The 22,102-nt window shown below is 31.8% G+C and overlaps 1 protein-coding gene across 36 annotated transcripts in view; it reads right to left on the bottom strand.

Annotated features, from left to right (window-relative positions):
- Positions 1–22,102, bottom strand: part of RIMS2 (regulating synaptic membrane exocytosis 2) — a 775,594-nt gene that overhangs the window by 466,708 nt on the left and 286,784 nt on the right. For 5 of the 36 annotated variants that reach the window (XM_023496440.2, XM_012541760.2, XM_023496434.2 and 2 more), the window contains exon 1: positions 20,380–20,988. The exons of 21 other annotated variants lie outside the window; for them this stretch is intronic. In XM_023496440.2, the coding sequence (XP_023352208.1) occupies positions 20,380–20,501 (122 nt within the window). In that variant the 5' untranslated portion in view covers positions 20,502–20,988. Of the gene's footprint in view, positions 1–20,379; positions 20,992–22,102 lie in introns of those variants that run through there. 10 more of the 36 variants (XM_031947104.1, XM_023496432.2, XM_023496436.2 and 7 more) reach the window with 5 other exon arrangements.

Below are 22,102 nucleotides of genomic sequence, written 5' to 3'. Positions count from 1 at the left end.
CTGTGAACAACTCCATGAAGAACCACAATCCCATGGAACTTGTGATGAAACATATCATCTACCTCCTGAAAAAGAGGTGATGGACTGAAAATGAAGAGGGAAGCTTATATTTTGTATGTGGTCAATGTTGCAATTTATTTTGCTTAACTAAAAATCCGTAACAAATATTTTGGTGTGTTTTTGTTTTGTTTATTTTTCAATTGATATAGAAGAGTTGAGAGGAAAAAATAGATTTTTTTATGAATTAAAAAAATTAAATTAAAAATAAAAAGAGAAAATTCTATCTACAACTTATATATCATCATTTCTTTATTAGCTATACTTCTCTTTAGTGCCTTGCAAACTGCTTTTAGATTTCATGATTACATTGAAATTCCTCCCACAAACTAGAAATAGATACAAAACTTTATGAACTATCTTTGCCCTTTTACACCATCTTCCTATATTATTCTGTGAAACTCTTGTTATACACTATTTCTTTTTGTTCTAATTTTAGTTTGCATGTCAACAACTCATTCTTAAATGTACACAAAATATCAAATAATAAACCAGTGTATATGCTTTTGAAAATTTCTTTGCTTTGATTTTTATTACTTCCTTCATGTATATAACATAAAATAGTTTATATGACCACTTCAAAGAGATTCCCATTCATTCATGAATTAAACTAAATGGCTCCTGAGTTTCCTGCTGCTGCTAATCATCATCATCATCATCATCATCATCATCATCACTAGTATTTATATAGTGCTTTAAGATTAACAAAGCACTTTACATATATTAATGCATTTGATCATCCTCACAATAATCCTGTGAGGTAAATATTATTGTTATATTCATTATATATATATATATATATGGAAATTTTTTTGAGGTACAGAGAGATTAAATGACTTGTCCAGGATCATCTAACCAAAAAATATGTGAGACAGGATTTGAACTCAGGTCATCTTCTCCAAGTGCTATGTTCTATCACTATACCACTTACCTAGTGATAGATGTGAGTATGTGATTTGAGAGAGCAGAAAGAGTAAAATTTTTCTGAAAAATAAAATATTTGAAATATTATATTTAAAACATGTTATTTTAATGTACTTAAAAGACTTGTGCTTTTTTTCAATGTTACTTATCTCCTCCTTCAATACACACTTACTCTTCCCTACTCTCTTATCTACTTTGCATTTATTTTCTATATGATAGGGATGCTAATAATGAAATCAATATGTCACAATCTAAGAAATATACGTTTCTTTTAATACTCTTTGCCTTTTTCTTCTATCCTTATCATTATAAGATTTAGAGCTGGAAAGACCTTATATTGTATAATCCAAGGGTTCTCAATCCAGGATCTGTGACTTTAATATACATGGTGCCCCAAAAGTTTTAGGACAGTTTAAAGATATTAATTTTTAAAAGTATTCTAAGACTTTGGAGCCCCCTACATTTTGATATAATCGATCTTCTTTTAATCCTATGTATTTTGTTTTATACATTTAAAAACATTAGGTGGAAAACCTATAGACGTTATAATCCAATCAAAAGAGTCCATGACAAAAAAAGGGATAAGGAACCCCTATAATAGTCTAATATGTAATTCTGCAATTCAGAAAACTATATGTCTTTTCACTAAGTCTTAGAAGTAGTAATAGCAGAAATCAAATTGCAACCTGTACCTCAAATGTGTATGCATAATAATCACAATACCCCACCACTATCCCTATGTAGGCAAAAGAGAACAACACAAATTTAAAGACTATTTTGTATTTTTGTCATTCATCATCTGGTAACCAAATCTCTGTACACTTACCTAGGCTAAGCATCAAAGAGCAGACATACAGAATTCACTAAATTTTAAATAATATAGCAAAAGAGGAAAAAAAGCCTTTTGGTGAGATGCATTCAATTGCAAAAAAAACAAAAAAAAAAACCAAAAAACCTGTGATATCTAAGTACTGTCATTTTAACACTTTATAAAAATGCTTAATTATCCAAGTCTTTAAACATTTCCTGACTTTAAAACACATTAAACAAAGTGGTCATTTCAAGGCTCTAAATCAAACTATCTGCCATCTAACCCACCACTGGTATTTATTACCTATGCAATCCTGGACAAATCACCTAGTAGTCCATTATCTTAGTGTTGTCGCTTATAAACTAGACATTTGGGAACCATACAGATCCTGGGGTCCCTTTCAGCTTTAGATTTATTGTTATCTAATCCTACTATTCTAAAGCAGCTAAGTGGAGCAATGGATAAAGTGCAGGACTAGGATTTATGAAAACTATCTTCCTTTCCTATCTATGAAAACTATTTAGATCTGAGCTCAAATATTACTAGCTATATCACTCTTGCCAAGTCACTTAACCCTCTTTGCCTCAGTTTCCTCCCTTGTAAAATGTATCATTGCCAGGAAAACCCCAAATGAGGTCTTGAGGAGGAACAACAAAGAAGATCCTCCCATTGAGAGGGCAGTGTTCTGAATAATTAGACCATAACTGGAAAATAGAACATATTTCAAACAGGAAGAGTATTTAAAAATATAGAGTTAGAAAAGACTCAGAGGGAATTCCTCAGACATCTTTTACTCTAGGGTTACTCTCTCCCTTTTTTCAAATGAGGAAACTAAGTGACAGAGCTATTTTATTGACTTGTCTCCTGGGTCACATACATGCTCTTCAATAAAATTTGTATCCATGTTTTCTGGATTATAAGTCTAGCACCCCCTAGATGACAACATGTCTTCTATCTTCCATGACAAAAAGATTTCAATTTGAATCTGCCATGCTAATTAAGAAGCCAAAGGAGCAAGTAATAAATACCAATAGGTCTGATAAAGATTATGGACTTTGTAGTCATGACAAAGTCATAAAAAAATAACTGTCCAACACGTGGAAGAAAGCTAAGATAATAGGCTTACTTTTTTATTCCATTTCACATGGATTAGCCCCCCAGAAAGCTAATGTTTTTATCCAGAAAGAACTAAACTTCCAATGATTAGAGTAGATCTATTCCTGAAATCTGGGTATAAATAAATTCTTGGTATTAAATTATACATTTTTATCGATTTATATTAGAATTTAAAAGATGTGTTCTCAAAGGGGGAATATGGCCACAAAACAAACAAACAAAAAAAATTTAATGAAGGGACTCTTTTAAACTATCAAATTTAATAAGTAAAGATCTTGATACAATCTCAAGAATACCTGAGATTTTTATTTTAAATAATTGTTATTTTAATCATTTTAATTTTATACACATACATGTAGCAAAGACTAGATAAAGTGGTATAGTAAAAGAATACTAGTTCTAAAGTCAGAGGATGTATGTGTATGTGTTTAATCATGTCAGATATGTTCCAACTCTTATAATCCCATTTGGGTTTTCCTAGTAAAGAGATGATTTGCCATTTTCTTCTCTCCTTCCCTCCTCTTCCTCTCATTTCACAGATGAGAAAACTGAGATAAAACAGAAATAAATGACTCTTCCAGGGTCACACAGGTAAGGCCAGCTTTGAATCCAGGAAAATAACTCTTCCTGACTGTAGGCCTGGTACTCTATCCACTATGATGCCACCTAGCTGTCCAGAGTCAAAGGACCCAGGTTCAAATATCATCTCTGCCACTTAATCATATGTGATTTTTGGCAAGTGTCTTTGCTGGGATTTGGTTTCCTTGTTTGTAAAATGTTGGAGATTGGACTGGATGGCCTCTAAGGTATCCTGTAGCTCTAAATGCAATAGGTGATCTCTCCTTTTCTTCAATCCTTTATCCACATACCTACCAAAATAATCTTCCTATAGCCCAAGTCTGATCATGGTTACTCCTTTGCATGGTAGCCTTTAGTGGCTTCCTGTTTTTTTTCCTAAAATGAAAAGCTAGTTTTTCAAGTTGGCATTTAATATTCTTCACAATCTGGCTTTAATCTACCTTTCCAGGCCTACTGCAGATTATGTCTTTTATGTTCCAGCCAAACTTGCATAATTGCTGTTCCTCAAACTCAGCACTCCATCTAGTCAGTGCATTCTGTTAAAATAATTCTAAGCATCATAAACCATCTGGTAGTTGAAATTGGTCAGAATTGGGATGAGAAGTATTGGCTAAGGGAAAAGAACAAGAAAGTTATATTTCTGCTTTAATTCACAGTCTTCTTTTCACAAAAGTCTTTATTCATAGGATCTAATCATTATTTTCTCAAAAATCCAAAATAAAAAACTCCAGGGCCACACATGACAGAGAATTCTGGGGGAGATCTGGGCACTGCAAGGGTTATTAGAGTAACTGGTCATTGATGGAGTGAATATATCCAAGCCTCTGAGTGCAGTGATAAGTTATGTCCTTTTCCATGATCATATTGAATGTTTGAAAGGAATCCTTTGTCATCACCTGGGCTCTCAGCCAGCAAAGCTTTTCAGAGACCTGCAATGTAATTGAGAGCATAGAAAGAAGAAAGGTCCATAGGTGTGTTCTGCCTATAAACTTGACAAGTTCATAGGTCTTTCAAAAACTTGTACAGGCAGATGAGATTTTTATTGAAGATCAGTTGATTACAAATCTATAGGAAAACAGTTCAGAGGAATTTGCACAAAACATTAATGACAAATGGATGAATTTGAGGCGACTCTAGCATGCTGGAAAATATCTAAGCAAACTACTTTTAGTGCTTCTTGTGATCATTTGGCTGGAATCTCAGAAAAATGAGGAAAAGAATAAAACAAATTAGTACAATAACATTAATTTGACTCATGACTTTGTGAAATTGTTTATAATCTTTATTGCTGTTGTTCAATATCAAATGATAGTGTAGATTTAATATTTTGGAAATATTAAAGTAATGAGATACAAGCTATGATTATCATTATAATTTTATTATTTTACATTTCTAAGAATTTGTAGAACCACAGAATTTCAAGTCTCCAATTAAATTGAAGTTTAAAATTTATTATATGACATTTTGTATAAAACATTTTAATTTTAATTTTAATAAATGCTCAGTGAAATATCAAGTTTGATTAGGACCCAGTCTCTGGCTTCATGAAGTTTGCAGAATAAGAGAGTGATATGACATAAAAAACTATAATAAAAATAATATATGATAATAAATGCATAAGAAAGCTATGGAAGGAAATTTAGTGTAATATAAAGAATATTAGACTTGTAAAAGACTTGTTTAAAAAAAATAATAAAAGAAGCTTGGAGAACAGAGACAAAAACAGTTTGAGGCAAATTAGGGCTCATCTAGTCGAACCATCTCATTTGTGTTTAAGTCTTAACTCTATTCCTTATTAGTTGAGTAATTATTGGCAAATTCTTTCCCTCTTAGTATTTCAATGTCATAATTTGTAAATTAAAGGAATCTAGCAATGACCTCCATCATCATTTTTCAATCCACAATTTCTAGAACCTGCCTATGACTTTAAATAGTAGACAAGGTCCAAAGCAAGAAGATATTATTTAATGAGCAAGGAGCTAGGTGGACATGAAAAAAGGCTTCATAAAAAAATATGATATTTGAGAAGCTGCTTAAAATTTGTCTAGGAATCATCAAGCAGAGAGTACTTTAGGTATAGAGAAAATATTGGGCAAAGACCCAGGCATAATTGATAGCAAGTAGCCCAATTTGGTCAGGGCATGGAGGATGTGTAAAAGAGTGGAGGAACCTTTTAACTAACAGCAACCAAGTTTTTCTCCCTGGATGTTGACAATAGAAGGGGGCACACTTCCTTTTATCCTACCCACAAACTCCACACTGTGAAATTTTTCATTCCAAGTATCACTTATTTTTCTCACAGGTGAAAGAATTCCCTGTGATAGTTATGGAAAATAATCTAAAATGAGTTTGGAAAGAAAGATTGTCAAATAAGGCTGGCAGCAGATTGCAAAGGTTCTTGAAATCTAGATGACCTTAAGAAATTATGTGGACCAACCACCTCTTTTTATAGATACAAAGATGGGACCTAGAAAATGAAATGACTTACTAGCAGCCAAATAATTATTCAAAGAATAAGCATCAAGGACATCTCTTGACTGAATGCCAGCATATAATTTTTTCACTACTCAATTTTGACTAAGAAAATTAGTAACTATTAAAGCTAGAAGAGACTGAAGCAATTATCTAATCCAACTTTCCCATTTTAAAAATGAGTAAACTGAGTAAGATGGGTTAGTCAATTTATTCATTATCACCCAGAAAGTAATAGAACAAGACTTGCAAGTCAGATGCCCAGAATATAATACAGTGATTTTTTTCCATTGTACTCCCTAAATATCATTAGCTATTTTCTTCTACATTCATTACAGTGTATACATGCCTATGAAATGTTGGATTCATATAGCCAGATTTTTGAGACTCAATCTTAACTCTCACATAAATGCTGCAAAAAGAAATGAATTTAGAACCTTTGTTTTCTCTTCTTTTTTTATCATATTTTATGCTTTAAAAAAGATTGCAATTTTAGGATAGACTAAGGGAGACCCAGTATACAGAAAAATGTTCAAAAAGGTTTAGGATGGAAAGAATACTAACTAGGTTTATCTTGATGGACTCAAAGAGGATGTAAAAAACTGAGCTTTGATGGAGGATAATAAAGAATTTTTAAATCTTTTCCTGTCTTCCTTTATAATTTTTCTATTATCTTTAGCTGGTTTTATTAGGAGTATTCCCATGCCCACTCCCTGGTATAGTATAAATTCTCTGAATTAGTAAATGTTCCATTTTTATTTTTGTGACACTTCTTAAACATCTATTAAATTGAGTTAAATTGTGTTGTTTTAGAAATGCGTAATGACTCTCCATATATGTAATCCATATGTTGGAAGACAAATCTAACTACACCAAACAATAGACCTGGGCACTAAAGCACTTTATGTGGATAAATCCAAAAAAGAACCTAAAAGGCATCCACAGAAGAGCACAGAGAAACATAATCATACATTTTAAAATTCTGTTTAATTCTCTTTTCTAAGTTTGGATTCTATAGCTTCTAAAAAAACCCTTCTCTTTTTATTTTGCAGCAGTTTCTAGGGGAACCTGTCAGGCAAATCTGCAGATTAGTTATCTATTATAGGCAGATTAAGTTAAAACAATTTAGAGCTGCCTTAGCAATTTTTCCATACTCCCTCTACTCTTTGAACCTCATTCCAATCTTCTATACTATAAAATAAAAAAAGAAAGAAATCAGTATTATATTTTCAAATAAGACTGTCTAAGTAAGAGAACAGGAATATAAGACAAAGTTTGACAGCTCAATTTCTCCTATTCTAGTGTTACTAAATTAGAGTACTGGATTTAGAGTCAAGGAGATCTGGATTTAAATTCCACCTAGAATACTCACTTGTTATACGATCATGGCTGTAAACAGCCTTTACAAATCTAAGCCTCACTTTCCCTGTCTAAAAAATGGGGTCCATAATACTGCCACTTCATGGTGTTATGAGATAAAATAAAATAACATCTATATGACACAGCATAAACTTTTAGGAGGGAAAAAACTTTTTAGGAACCTCTAAGTAAATGGCCCAAGTCAGCCATCTCTTCAGGTCCCTTCTAGCTATACTCCTCTGAAGTTCTCAATCACTCCTCAGAAATTTCCTTATCCTGCAAGATCACTTCAGCCCCTGGAACTTATATTTCAGTCATATCATCTGCCCCTGAGATCCCTCCATCTGATTGGAGTATGAAGATGAAGACTTTCTCTCAGAATCTCCATTTAAGGAAGTGACCCAGGCAATTTTCTCTACCTTTCAAACCTGGATGCACTTCTCTTGACTTGTCCCCAGATACTAGGTGTCAGAGGCATGATGGTGGTTAAAAAGGCAAATAAAAAGTGAAGCGCATATTTATCCACAGACTTAGAAAGATTTCTGAAGTCTTGGGATTGATGAAAGGAGTTTATTTACCATAATTCAGACAAAGGTAAGGACCCTGGGATCTTTCTTCAGAGGAAGAGGGGGAGCCGGTAAGTAGGCAAAATCTAAAAAATTGCCTAAATGACTCATATGTGGCAGCTGGTGTGACTAACATGCCAGACTAACAAAAGAACTGAAAATGTGAGAATTTTTGAGGTCAAGTAACTTGAGATAGTAAAGAAAAGATCTTTTAGAAAAGTTAAATAGAAACTAAGACAACTTAGAAATAAAGATGCATGTATGTATGTGTGTTTATCAGAGACATTCTATTCCATGCTATCAAATAGGCTTATAAAACCTATAAACCTGGAGTTTTATATTATTGCAACTTTCCTTATTTAACAAATAGCCTTTACTTTTTGATTTTAAAAATCAAAAGTGAAATCTATATTAACAGTATTATAATAATACTGGAACTCTTAATAACAAAAGAATTCTCCAAAGTCCTTGGACAAATTAACTTCTCAGGATTTCAGTTTCCTCATCTATAAAATGTACTAGATGTAATGTTCCTTAGAGAAATTTGGAGGCAGTTAGGTTGCATGCAGTGTTTAGAACACCACGCCTGGAGTCAGGACCACTTCAGATACCTACTAGTTATGCCACCTTGAAAAATCCACTTACCCTATGTTTGCCTCATTTTCCTCAACTAAAAAATGAAAGAAGAATAACCTTCACTTTCCACGGTTATGGTATAGATCAAATGAGATATGTGCAAAGTTCCTAGTTCTAGGTGATATATCAATGCTAATTATTATTATCCTATTATTTTAAACTTTTGACTATGGTACCATTTGTGAAGGGCATATTAGACCCTAAATATAAACTTTTTGATTTTAGTTCTCATTGACTTTCTGCAGTCAAGCTTATAAGGAAATATATCTATCTAAATAGACATATATATATGTGTGTGTGTGTGTGTATATGTATGTGTATACATTATTTCTATATATTATATATACATATATAAGTATATTTTAGTATGAGTCTTTGAAGACTAAATTAAATTTGATGATCCATGAAAATAATAAATTACAACATTATTTTGAAAGTAAAATGCAATTTTATTATTGTTTAAACCAAACTAAACTAAAATTGTTGCTTAAAAACCAATCTGCTCATAAGAATGTAAATCCTATGAGAACAGACCCTAACTTAGACCATTCCTACCAATCAGTAAGTTCTTTGAGAACAAAGATTGTTCCATTATTATTTTTGCAGATCTCTGGTATAGCATAAGTGCCTTTTATCTAGCTGCTGAACAAGAGCTTCTTGGATAGAACTGAATGGAATCTGCAAGCCAATGAGATTTCAACTATCTAATAAATGCCCCTGATATGAAGGAGGAATTGGCTTTCAGGTACCAGCATTTATTTTGTATAATTTCCATACTCGTCTTCAATCACACCTCAATTTCCCAATTGTGAATTACAACTTCTATATGGCTAAAAGGGGTGTTAGTTCATTTGTAAGGGGAAAATATTTCTCTATGTCTTTTTTCAGAAGTCAATTTCCTGCATTTTTAAACTTCTCATTTTATTTCCCAGGTGAATAAGTTATTTAAATAAATAAAAATTAAATTAAATTAAACATAAATAAATAAATGATGAAAATTTTAAATATGAATATATAAATAAATATAAATGTAAATGTTAAATATAACTAGCATTTCACTTACTCATTCAACAAATATTTTAAAAATATTTACTGTTGGCTAAGTATTGGAAAGGTGGAATACAAACTTGATTAAGATAAAGCCCTGACTTTAGCTTGGGAGCATAATTTTTAGAGCTGGAAAAGATGTAATCCAGGATTATTTTATATGGACTCAATAGGTCCATGTCTCATTTGTTCAATACTTAAACAGAATTGAAAAAAAAAGTTAAGCTTTAGTTAAAGGGTTGTGAAAATAAAGATGCACTTTTCCCATAGAGTACAAAAATCCATGAAAACCATGAATCCCAGGTTAAGAACTCTAATGTATTTGCTTCATTTTATAATTCGGATAAATGAAGTACTAAGGAGTGAAATAACTTACACAAAGTCAAATTGATAGTTTGGAGAGAAACTAAAATTCAAATCAGTTCCTCTAATGATAAAACATTTTCTTTCTATTTTAAATAGTCTAAGAAAAATATGATTTAATATTTTGTTATGATTACAGTTATTTATCTATCTTCACTTGAAGACAGGAAACTTGGATCTAGGTCTTCAAACATTTACTATCTAGATGGTAATGGGCAAGTGAGTAGCATCTACAAATGGAGATAATACCTTTCAAAGTTGTTGAGAGGAAAGCACTTTGTAAATTTTAGAGTAAAATACAAATATAGATTATTGTTGCTGCTACCTTACTAACTCATGCAATAAAATATATAGTTATCAAGGAATCAAAAGTGAGTACCATACAAAAAGCAATGAAAAAACATGTAGGTAAATAGGCTGCCACATGTTATCAATAATGAACAGCAAGAAAAAGGAAAAAAAATGTCATCCAAAGAGGGTGGGTTGATCATACAGAAAGAAAAAAGATAATAGATGGACTTCTTTGTGCTGCACTGGTATTTATATAATCTCCAAAACCCTAGAGGAATACCATTGCATATTGGCTAGACCCTGTGCAGAATTTATTACATGAGAGGACAGGAAAAAGGGTTGTTCTGCCTGAGATAGATGGGTATCAACAAAAATCTGTCCTGTTGAAGACAATACAGACCCTAATTTATAGCCTTTCTACCAATCAGTAAGTTTTTGAGAACAAGGATTGTTTTATTATTATCTTTGCAGGCACCTAGTCTAGCATAAATGCCTTTTACATAGGTGCTGAACAAGAAGTTACTGTATTGAACTGAATGATTGATTATCAATGCACTGAAGAATTAAAGTATTATTACTTTCCATATCATAACTTTATAGTAAAAGTCTGATATAACATGGGTAGACTATAAAGTGAATATTAATTATTTTCCCAATCGAGTTTTAGAGAAAGATTCTAATGCATTCATATATGATAGTAAAATAACTTACCCACCTTCTACATTTACTTACTTCACTATCATCTACTTGTAGCAGAAGCATCACTGTACCACCCTCAGAGAGGCCCAAGAAAGAGGTTCCATAAGACTAATTCTCTAATTAAAACCTTGGAGGCAACACTATATCACTTAACCAGTATGTGTAGGGTACCTACCACATGCCCTATACTGTGTTTGACACTGGGGGTACAATGACAAAAACAAAATAGTCCCTGCTTTCAAGGAATCAGTCTACACACTTGTCTACTTATATACTCTCTTCAAATTGTTACACAAATCACAAACTCCTAATCTTCAAATATCCATGATTTAGACTCACCACTTGGATTGGCAAACCTCTTTTCTCCCTTCTACCTTCCCCAGGGATTTTCATCTTTATTTAGCTCAGACCCACACCTTTTCAGTCTCTGTTCCCCCTCTTCCACCATTTGCTCTGTCCCTTCAGTAATCACCTCTTTTATCAATTAAGTCTCTTTCATCTTCAAATTCTTATTTTTTCTTCCATCCTTTGACACTAAATTAAAAATAAATAATAAGCCTGGTTTCTGCTGATGAGACAACAAACCTTTTGCCATTCTCTCCAATGAAAGAATGTTCCCTACTTTATAGGACCAGCAGTATCCAACATACTACCATTTTCCCATTGTAGATAGCAGACCTTTTCATCTGCAACCATCACTCAGCAACCACTCCTGCCTTGAAGTCCAGACCATTTAATTATATCAAACTGTTAAGCTCCTTGTTGTTAAAATCTACAATAACATCTTCAAGTCACTCTCCCTCCTTTCTCAGTGACTTAAAACCCTTCTAATTTCATCTTCACCAAGATTCTAAAGTTTTATTTCATCATTCTGCCTTTTAAAATCCATGTAATTAGAAGCTGAAAATAAAATAGGATTGCCAACTCCTAAGTTATACAAAGATGATGTTCTTCTTATCTCTTTAGAATTGAGGACAATGCACTTTGTCATACTTCCCTAACTATATTGTCTTCCCCTATTAGATTGTAAAGCTGTTGAGGTCAGAGATTACCTTTGCATCCATAGTGCTTAGCTCAGTGCTTGGCAGGTACTGAACAATTTGTAGATGTTTTTTCTATTTATTCATTGCTACATAAGACAGTCCCTTGGATATTTGAAGAGACATATCATGCCACCACTGAATCTTCTCATCTACATTGAATTTTCTCATCCCCAATTCCTCTAATTAATCCTTATTTAATATATATTCAAGGTCTTTCACTATCCTGGTTGGTCCTTGATGCCTTATTAATGTCTTCCTTATACTAGCACATATAGAACTGAAGACTATACTACATATGAGATTGGATGAGGGTAGAATAGAACATAACTATAATCTGCCTTTTCCTGGAAGTTATATCTCTCTGAATGTAGTCCAAAATAATATTGAGTTATTGGACTATTTCATCACATTGATAAGTCATAGTGACTTTAAAATTCACTAAAACCTCCAGATCTTTTTCATAAAAGATTCTGGCTAACAATTCTTCTACCATTTTGTATTCATTTAATCCATTTGTTTGTGTCTACATGAAAAACTTAACATTTATTTTAGTGTATTTCATATAATTACATTCAATCTAATGCTAAAGCTCACAGATTCTTAATCTGGGATCCTGAGTCCTCAAAAGGCTTGTGGATAAGTTTTAGAGGATCTAAAATTAAGCAGGAAATTTACATTTTTATTTTTACTAATCTCTAGCTGAAATTTAACATATCATACCCTTATAGAAGCAACAAACAACAGTAATGTTAGGCTTCATCTGAGTAGCAAATAAATCCATTATGCATATATATATATATATACATATATATACATATACACACACTTATAAATCTCCTGTTCTGTGTGGTCAAAAATCTTTCTGAATCCTCTCTGTCAACCAGTAGATTAGCCATTCCTTCAAGCTTTATGTTATTAGCTAATTTGATGACTATGTTGTTTATTCATTTAATCATTTTTTTAAAAAAATTAAGTAGAACAGAACCAAGTTCAAATCCCTGGGATACTACATTGGAAGTTTCCCAGTATGTTGATATTAAATCTTTTATAACTACTCTTTGAGTCCAGCCATCCAAATAGTTCTGAACTTATCTATCTTTATAATGCAGATCTCTTCATTTTCTTCATAAAAGAGTAAGGTATTTTTTAAAGTTTTAATAAAATCTATATCAGTTACATTGCCTTCAACCACTAGTTCATAAAGCTGTAAAAAATAAAAGAAAATGAGTTTGATCTGGCATGTCTTGATCTTAATGAAATCATGTGTAATCACATCCTCCTTTTGATACTCAGTAATAACCTTTAATAAACTGTTCTACAATTTTTCCATGCACTGAAATTGATCAATCTGCAAAATTTGCACGTTCTTCTTTCTTCCTCTTCCTCCTCCTTCTCTTCCTCTTTCTCCATCTCCTTCTCCTTCTCCTTCTCCTTTCCCTTCTTTTTCTTTGAAAAGTCCCATTGATAATAGCCCAGCAATTGAATATGAGTTCTTTGAGAAATGAATAAGATTCTACCACTTCTGGGCTAGGTGAAATGAGCTTCCAAGTGTTTTTTTAGTATCTACTTACTTATCTTTGGTGTCAATTACCTTTTCATTATTTTTGTTTTGTCATTTATTCTTCTTGGTAGAAAAAAATGAATCAAAATTAAGAATAAAATGGCTTTTCCTTTTGTTTGTCAAATACCATAGTCTTATCTATCCCAAGCAGAGTTCTAGTTACAAAAATATCTTTTTGGTTGTTTTTCATAACTTTGACTTTCTAAACTGTAATATTCCTGACACTATTTTTACAGCCCAAAAGCCTCATTCACATTTATCCTCTATAATGTGATCTCTAATGTCATCTGGTGTCAGGATTCTAAGGAAAGGACTTCAGCTAAATTGTGACAGAGTGACTTTAACTTAACTTGGAATGAGCTAGAATCTTTAGTTGGGCTTAATAAGTGGGGTAGAATGGTTACTGTAAGGCTTACAATTACATTAACATGGTCTTGGGTGCCACAATTGCTTCAAATACTAGGAGATAGTTTCTCAGTTGCTATATAGCAGTCCCTTTGGTGTGGCAAGTTCAGAACCACAGACAGTTCCTGTTTACTCAGCTTGGGTCAATGTCCAACAATTGCATTTGCAGCCTCCTACAATACAGAAATCAAAAATATTTACTAAGCATAATATTGTTAGGGGTGAAAAGGGATGTATCAGAGCAAGGCCCCTTCCTTCCTTTCTTTCAATCAAGTAGGAGATAATAGAAAAATATAATTAAAATGTACAGTTTTCCCAAAGTGTTAGTTCAACTTTAAACTTTATGGGACACTCTATGGGATCACACAAAGTAAATAATAATAGGTAACAATAATATAGCACTAGCTGTATGCTATATCTTATATAATGTAGAATTATCTTACTTGTTCTTCACAATAACCTTGAAAGGTTTGTGCTAGTATTATCCCCATTTTAGAGTTGAAAAAATGAAGCTAAATGATTTGCTGAAGGTCATAAAGCCAATAGGTTTCTGAGAGCAGATCGGAATTCTGGTCTTTCTGACTCTGGGTATAACACTCTATCTACTATACTACTTAGTTGCCCCTATATTTATAATGCATACACACACAATATTTATATAGATATAGATATACACAATTACAGGAAATATATACAAACAATTTACATATGAGAGCTAATGCTTCTTTATACTGACTAAAGTGAATGGAAAATGAATGTCAACATGCAAAAATATCAACTAAGGGAGTCTAGTCAATTGATATGTAGTGAATATTTGCAATATATATTCATGATATATTAGGTGTTAAAGATATAGATTAGAAGACAGACACAGATTTAATATTCAAATAATTAAAGGCCCCATTTTAAAAGGAGGTTATTTAGCCAGAATTTCTCAGCCCTTACCTTTTTCTTCTACCATTGCTTCTTTAAAGACCAGGGGATGATGAGAAGACACTGAAAAAGTGGCATATTAGGAACCAGTAAACTTGAGGTTGGATTTTGGCTCTGTCATTGGCCACTCATTACATTTTATTTAACTTTATTGGTTTTCAGTGCCTTAAGATTAAATAAGGGATTTGAATTAAATAGTCTCTAAGATCTTTTCTAGCCCTAAAATTTGATTCACCTTATGTAGACTCTTCAATTTTGCCCCCTAGTGGAAGTTCATATGTAATTCAATACTTTTTAAATTCTCTAGTAAAACCAGATTCTAACTCAATATTTGATTTCCCTAACATATCACAGCCATTTGAGAGTAATTAATGAATCAACATTAAAAATATCCTATTACATAGCACTTTAACTGAGCTCAATTTGTTTTTCTTTGATAAAACTAAATACCATATCTTGAAATCATTATTGAACATCCCCAATAACTATATGAAACTCATAGATATTTAAAATTTTCCTAACATATTCAGGTTTTTTTCTTAAGTGGCAGTAATGGAAAAATATTTACCTTAATACTGAAGTTCCTGTGTCAGAGTAAGTTTATCTCTAAATTGTTGCAGACCACAGTAAAAAGTCCAAGAAAGAAAATTGAAAGTCCACACATTGAAAACAAAAGCTTTATGTAATGACACTTTAATCAGGTATTTAACTTGATCATGGTGCCATATTAAGAATCCTTTTTCCATCTTTAATGCCTGTCTTGTCTTAATTCTGAAGAATAATTTGTTCTTAAGAGTTATTAGCATTCAGAAAGTTCACTGCATTGTTAACATACCAAGTCCAAACAAGGCACACAGTGCAGATTGTTGTCATGGAGTTATGAAAAGAAAGCATGCTGTTCTTTAAAAGTCAAAGTAATCATTAATGTGCCATGATAAATAAATCATATCTGTGCTACCAATCCTGGACAACACATGATGTCTTCATTATAAACCACTGCTACAGTTAGTAATTTCTAGAGAATTACATTTCTGATGTGACCAAGATATTACTAGATCAGTTGACCATCTGAAAATTTATTTAAAAGTAAAGCAATGCTTTAGAATATTTAGTAATTTTATTGTGGAAAATGCTGACACTGATATTAGGCAAAGGTAAGCTTTCCATTTTGTTTTCACTCAAGCATCCTATAACTATAATCAACCAGAATATAAATCATAAGTACTTTTTAAAGGAATAACAATCTCTCAACTTTAAATCCAAAATTCTTTCTTCTTAAAAGACCAAGCACAAGTTTCTGTCTCTCCTATTGCTAATCTAAGGTCTGGAGAAGTGATAGACCCTTTAATATCTAGCCTGAAGAAAGGCACATCAGTTGCATTATGCCCCTGTGTGGCCAACCTGAACAACAGATTCACCTTCATACATTTTATAACATGAAAAGACTAAAGGGAAAATATTTTTCATTTTAAAGAAAAAGGTGTTCAAGAAGAGCCAAAAATGGGGGAAAGAGGCATTTGGGGTACACTTTGCATAAATTTTGGTCAGAAAAGATCATCATCATTATTCAGGATGTGTTCATTTAAATATTGCCTAAAGCAATTATGAACTCTAATGCAGTGTAGAGAATGCTGCTAAAAATATAGCTTCTGACAGAACAATATTTGTACATTTGCTTCTAAAGACAGAATCACAAGCAAAAGATTTCATAATATATTCAGTACTTTGGGGCCTTTTTTCTAGAAGAAAAAAGCAATTATCTCATGTCCTGATTAAATAACTTAATTGGAAAACTGAGTTTAGAGAAACAAAATAAAATAATCCTTTCTAACATGAATTTAAATTATAGTGACATTTTAATATACTATATCAAGCAAACTTGGTTATGAGTAAGACTTAGATAAGCCATGTATAATATTGATTTTTCTTATAGTATCTTTGGTTTATATATATGCTCTATAAATTTATTAAGAATATTCCTTTTCTTCTCGATAGTTCAATACTTTTTAAATGTTGTAGGGAAAACCAGATTGTAACTCAATATTTGATTTCCCTAACATATCACAGAGTAATTAATAAATCAACATTAAAACATATCCTATTACATAGCACTTTAACTGAGCTCAATTTATTATGAACCAGAAATTATGATGATAGGAGTTAAGGAAAAAGAAGATAGCATCTAATTAGAAATTTACAAATCTTTCTATAGAATATTCAATGACACAGAAGGTAAAACAAAAACTTCATGGTTATCACTAATATATTTTAGTGGTCAACTTAGCAATCTGCATTAAGCATCTCCTGTTGTGATTTAACACTAAGGATAAAAAGATATCTTTAGCAAATTTACAATCGTTGCTCCTTTTTCTGGATAAACTTTAAAACAGTTTGGAAATGACATTAGTAGAAGAATAGCTTAGACTTCTCATATATTACTCTTTACTGATTAGTTTTAGGTCAAGGTTCTGATCCAAGATGACCTATTCCATTAGCTACAGAGTTTATGAAAGCGAGGTATGGGAGAACAGCGAAAATAAAGTTATCAGAGGAAGAAAAAAGCTTCTTTCTTCACACAGTTGACAAATCAATTCAATAGCCTTCAACTATGGGATTCACACTGTGACCCAGGCTATAGAGTTCCGGCTTACATGTAGTATTGACAAGCATAGCCAGTGACTCTCCTAGTAACCACACCAAAACAGCAAGAAATTCCGAGAAGAAATTAATGAAACTTATTCAAAGATTCAGTAAGCAATTATACTGATTTTCACAATCATAATAATGTTACATTTTGATTAATCTAACTATTAAAAGTATAAAAGATTAACAAGAATATTTATAAAATTTTAGATCTGGAAGAGATTGTAAAGATCATATATATCAATTCCCTCCTTTTGCAAATGGGGAAACTGAAGTCAAGAGAAATAACGATTATCCAAAACCAATTGCTGTTATCGTATTTTAGAAGGTTAAAAATATCTTGAATTTGACATATTATAGAAAAAAAGCATTTCAGGGTAATTGTCATACTTATATCTTTCTCTTACATATTGCATATTTGTTATATGTACCTGATGATCTACTAGCATATGTTATAATAATATCTGACTTTTTAACCCACAAATATGAACTACTATTATACAGGTATGTTTATAGTAATCTTTAAAAGTTTTAGTAAGGAAAAATACCCATCAAAAAGGGATTTTTTCATAATAACTAAAGACTAAAATAATAAATGGTATTAAAATATAGAGATTTTCATTTGTTTATATAAACTTATTTTTCATGTTATACAATGCTAAAAATACTTACTACAAATTTACACAGCTGCCTCTGTCACTACTTCAGCAAAGCTAATCAAAGTTTTAGGCAAAATAAAGCCATCAATGGAATGATAATTTAAATTAATTTTAATAAATAAAAAATAAATATAGAATTATTTTAATTAAAATAGAAAATAATTTTTTCTAGCTTTGGTTATATTTTACTAACTTTGATTATATTATAGTGAAGAGAAAAAGAAAACAAATTTTGAAAAACTCTGACAAGATCTGACAAAATTACATAACATTATAATTAATCTGGAAATTTAAAGTTTCAATTATAAAGTTAACAGAACCTTGTTCTTAATACATATTGATAAAAAAGCAATTTTGAAATATAATCAGAATAAAAAATGTTTTAAAGCCAAAAGACCATGATCTCCTCTTAACAGCATACATTTACTTTCAATACTGATTTTTTTTTTGGTTCAAAACTAATGATATTAACATTGAAATTGAATTCTTAATAAGTTCCTTTGCCATCCATAAGAATATTACTCTTTCTAAAATAAATCTGATCTTTTTTCATGCATGACATTAAAATTGAATTCTTTCTTCAGCTCTGTCTTTCTTGGGCTATCTCTGTTTCTATCTCACAATACACATTTTCAATTCAACAGTCATTTCATTTTATAGCATAAGCTTTAGGCATTTAAAATGGGTGGGGGGAATCAGGAAATGATTTGTAGAGGTTGAGAGCAAATCTGTAACCTCTGGCAGCTGCAGGCCTCAGAAATGTTTGGAAAACATCATGGTTCTCTTTTATTAATAAATGTGATCTATGATATACAGATTTTCAACTAATATTACAGATGTTTAAGAGATGTAATTCCAAGTGAGAAACCAACAATGCCTCTGAAATACAGAAATCCCATTGTGTTTTATTAGCACATGCTAATTTCCATATGTTGCTATATCTTTTATAGTGTTCCTGAAATAAAATGTGACAACAATCAGCTAGTTAATTTAACAGCACTCTTGGGGGGAGGGAAGGAATTAAATGTGTACAAAATCAGGAATAATCCTCCATATGTTAAAGAAAAGGTCATATAATCAACATGAATGCACATCATGAAAATAACAATAACTTTTTTAAGCTTTTCATAGCTTCTTAAATGAAGATATGATCCACAATAGACAATGAAAATTTAACCTCTCCAAAATAGGCTTTTGCACATTTCTGAGACATCCCTAAGAGCAGACAAGGTAAAGAATCCAATATTCTCTGCCCTGGTTGTTCCCAATCATTTCCAGAATGTTTCAATGCATTATCATTACCAAATCCTACAGTATTTTTCTGTATTGGATGGAGCTTTATATTTAATGAAAACAGAAACATGTGAACCCTGGCTATTTAACATTAAGAGAGGGGAGAAGTGGACCTAAAAACTTTCACTTTTTATCAGAGATAAAGGTTTTTTGATAAGATAGTTACATGATAAGACATGAATGGAATTTTTCCTTCAGAGCCAATGAGGAAAAAAAAATCTGAAACATCTGCTCATACTTCAACCCTACATACATACACGCGCACACATACCCATCACATACACACACACACACACACACACACACATTTGAAAAAGCTATATTTTTTTTTAACAAAGATCTCTTCAAAGCTTGTTGACCTACTGCAAAGCATCATGAGCTATTCAGTAACCAAGCCTGTTAGAAAAGATTATTTAGCTGCACTACACAGAGAAATGTTTTATCTAGAAATGTCTTCTGCATGTTTTACAAAGAGTATGCCTAATAGCTAATTTAAATCCTCACAAATAGCTTATGTTTATAAAATCACTTCCTTTTTTCTGTATTTAATCCATGCTCTAACGCAAGCTTTTGCCATGAATCTCATAAAACAATTCAATAGGATCAACCTACCCGGGTAAGTGAAGGCTGTTTCAGGAGTAGGATTCATAACACTTTAGGCAACCTTTACATTTCAGCATATGCTTATTTTATCTTTAAAAATAAATTTCTTAGGAAAGATGCTTTACAACTTATAGCTATTATCTATGAGAGAATCCTTCCACAGAATATAAATACTAACAGTTTTCACCTAATTACAGCAGCTTCTCTCAAGCAGTCACATAAACCAAGCTTTCCGAGAACATAGATTCTAAAATGAAGTAAACAAGACAGAAACCCTGAAAATCAGATTACTTACAAAATAAAAGATGCCTTCACTCACCTTGCATTGTTCAGCGTTTGTCCAAAAAGCTCGTTTTGCAAAATATTTGGTGGGGATGAGAAAACCCCATGAAAATGAGATAAGACAGAATTGCAGACCTGGCGCAATGTCTCAAATTGCATTTTCTTTCTTTTTCGCTTTCCTCTTATTTTTCCTTACTACCTGTCTTTAAAGTCATCTATTTTGCAGGAACTGTCAAATGAAAACATGCCAATCAAGTTCCATATTTCTCCTGATTTCTGTAAAAGCTGTGCTTAAATGAGCAGGGCTTGATAGCTAATTGTACAGTCATTATTCTTCTAATTCCGTCGTAGAAGATTTAGTGCCTGTGTGGCTTTCTCCTGACTGTAGCAAGAATTCCAAACAGCAGTGAGCTTTTGGGGCATTCCCAGCTGAAGTGTGAAGCTGAGCTCCTTTCATGTACTCTACTCATATTTCTCTAAGCCTATTAAAAACACGCAGTGAATAGATGCTGTCGTCAGGACTTTCAGCACATCTGGCTTCTAGCAGTAAAATCTCTGAAGTAATAAAAATGGGGACAAGGCATCCTCGGGCTGTTACTACTCTGTAAGAGGAGGAGGAGGAATTCTGCATCTTTCCCTTCCCTCTCTCTTCCTCTATAAAAATGAATAACACCAATGACAGCATACATAGGTCTCTTTAATGTGCAGGAGACTACATGGGACCAAAAGACCACTCTAAAAATAACTATTACATTCCCCTTATGATAACATGGAACAATAAGGCTTTAACAACAAACCTTTCCTCTACTGAATTTACAAAGCTATATCTATAACAACATATTTGGGAAATGTTCTTCCATTAAAATCGCTCTTATATCTTTTTTAAAAATGTTATTATTTCCTTTCTTTTTAAAAGTAGATAGTATTCATACATTCTAATTCCTAGCACTGTTTTTTCTAATTATAATAGGCATCATAATCATATAAATTTCATGTTTTAAAAGAGAAACAAAGGTCCAAAATCAATTTCTATTTAAAAAAAAAACAGTATATGTTAGAATAGGGGCTTGAGATACCATTTAAAGCTCTTAGCTGAAATGTTGTTCATGTTAAATCACTAGGAAAATCAGAGACTTGGAGTCTATTCCAACAGAGAACACACACAGAGCAAAGGTAACAAAATGAGCTAGTAATTTTATATGAGACATGCAATATGCAGCATTAATAATGTAAAAAAATAAATTAAATTCTTAATTATAAATTTTTCAAGGTATATATTAAATCCTTATTCAAAACAGAATATACAAATTTTAAATGTTTTAACATTGTCAAATTGAAAGAACAACATTAGTATTATTCTATAAATCCAGTGGGTCTTCAATAAATATTAATTTATGGAAATTTTTTCTGAAATGTATGAATTTTTTCCTGTTTTTTTTTATATTTTATCCACTAGCTTCAAAATATTCATGCAAAGTTTCTGCTAATTAAGAAATCACATAGATAAGGCCAAAAGGGAAGCTTTCACAACTAATGTTATCCTTTGATTACAAAAAAGATGGCTGCAGCATATACCATTTTCTAGCAAGCAAAGAAGAGGGAAATTAATATTTATTCATGGCAATAATATAAACGCTGAAAAACAGCTCTTTCTCCATTCTCAATGCTTAATTATCTCAGATAAAATATTAAAATTCATTACGACCTTACACTGTCTGAAAAGGTTTGGGACAATCAAATTTTCCAGTCAATGATATACA

This window comes from Sarcophilus harrisii, chromosome 1, assembly GCF_902635505.1.
Source record: "Sarcophilus harrisii chromosome 1, mSarHar1.11, whole genome shotgun sequence".
Classification (NCBI taxonomy): Eukaryota; Metazoa; Chordata; class Mammalia; order Dasyuromorphia; family Dasyuridae; genus Sarcophilus; species Sarcophilus harrisii.
Note: the sequence above shows the minus strand (reverse complement) of the source record. Positions and strands in the feature narration are given on the sequence as shown.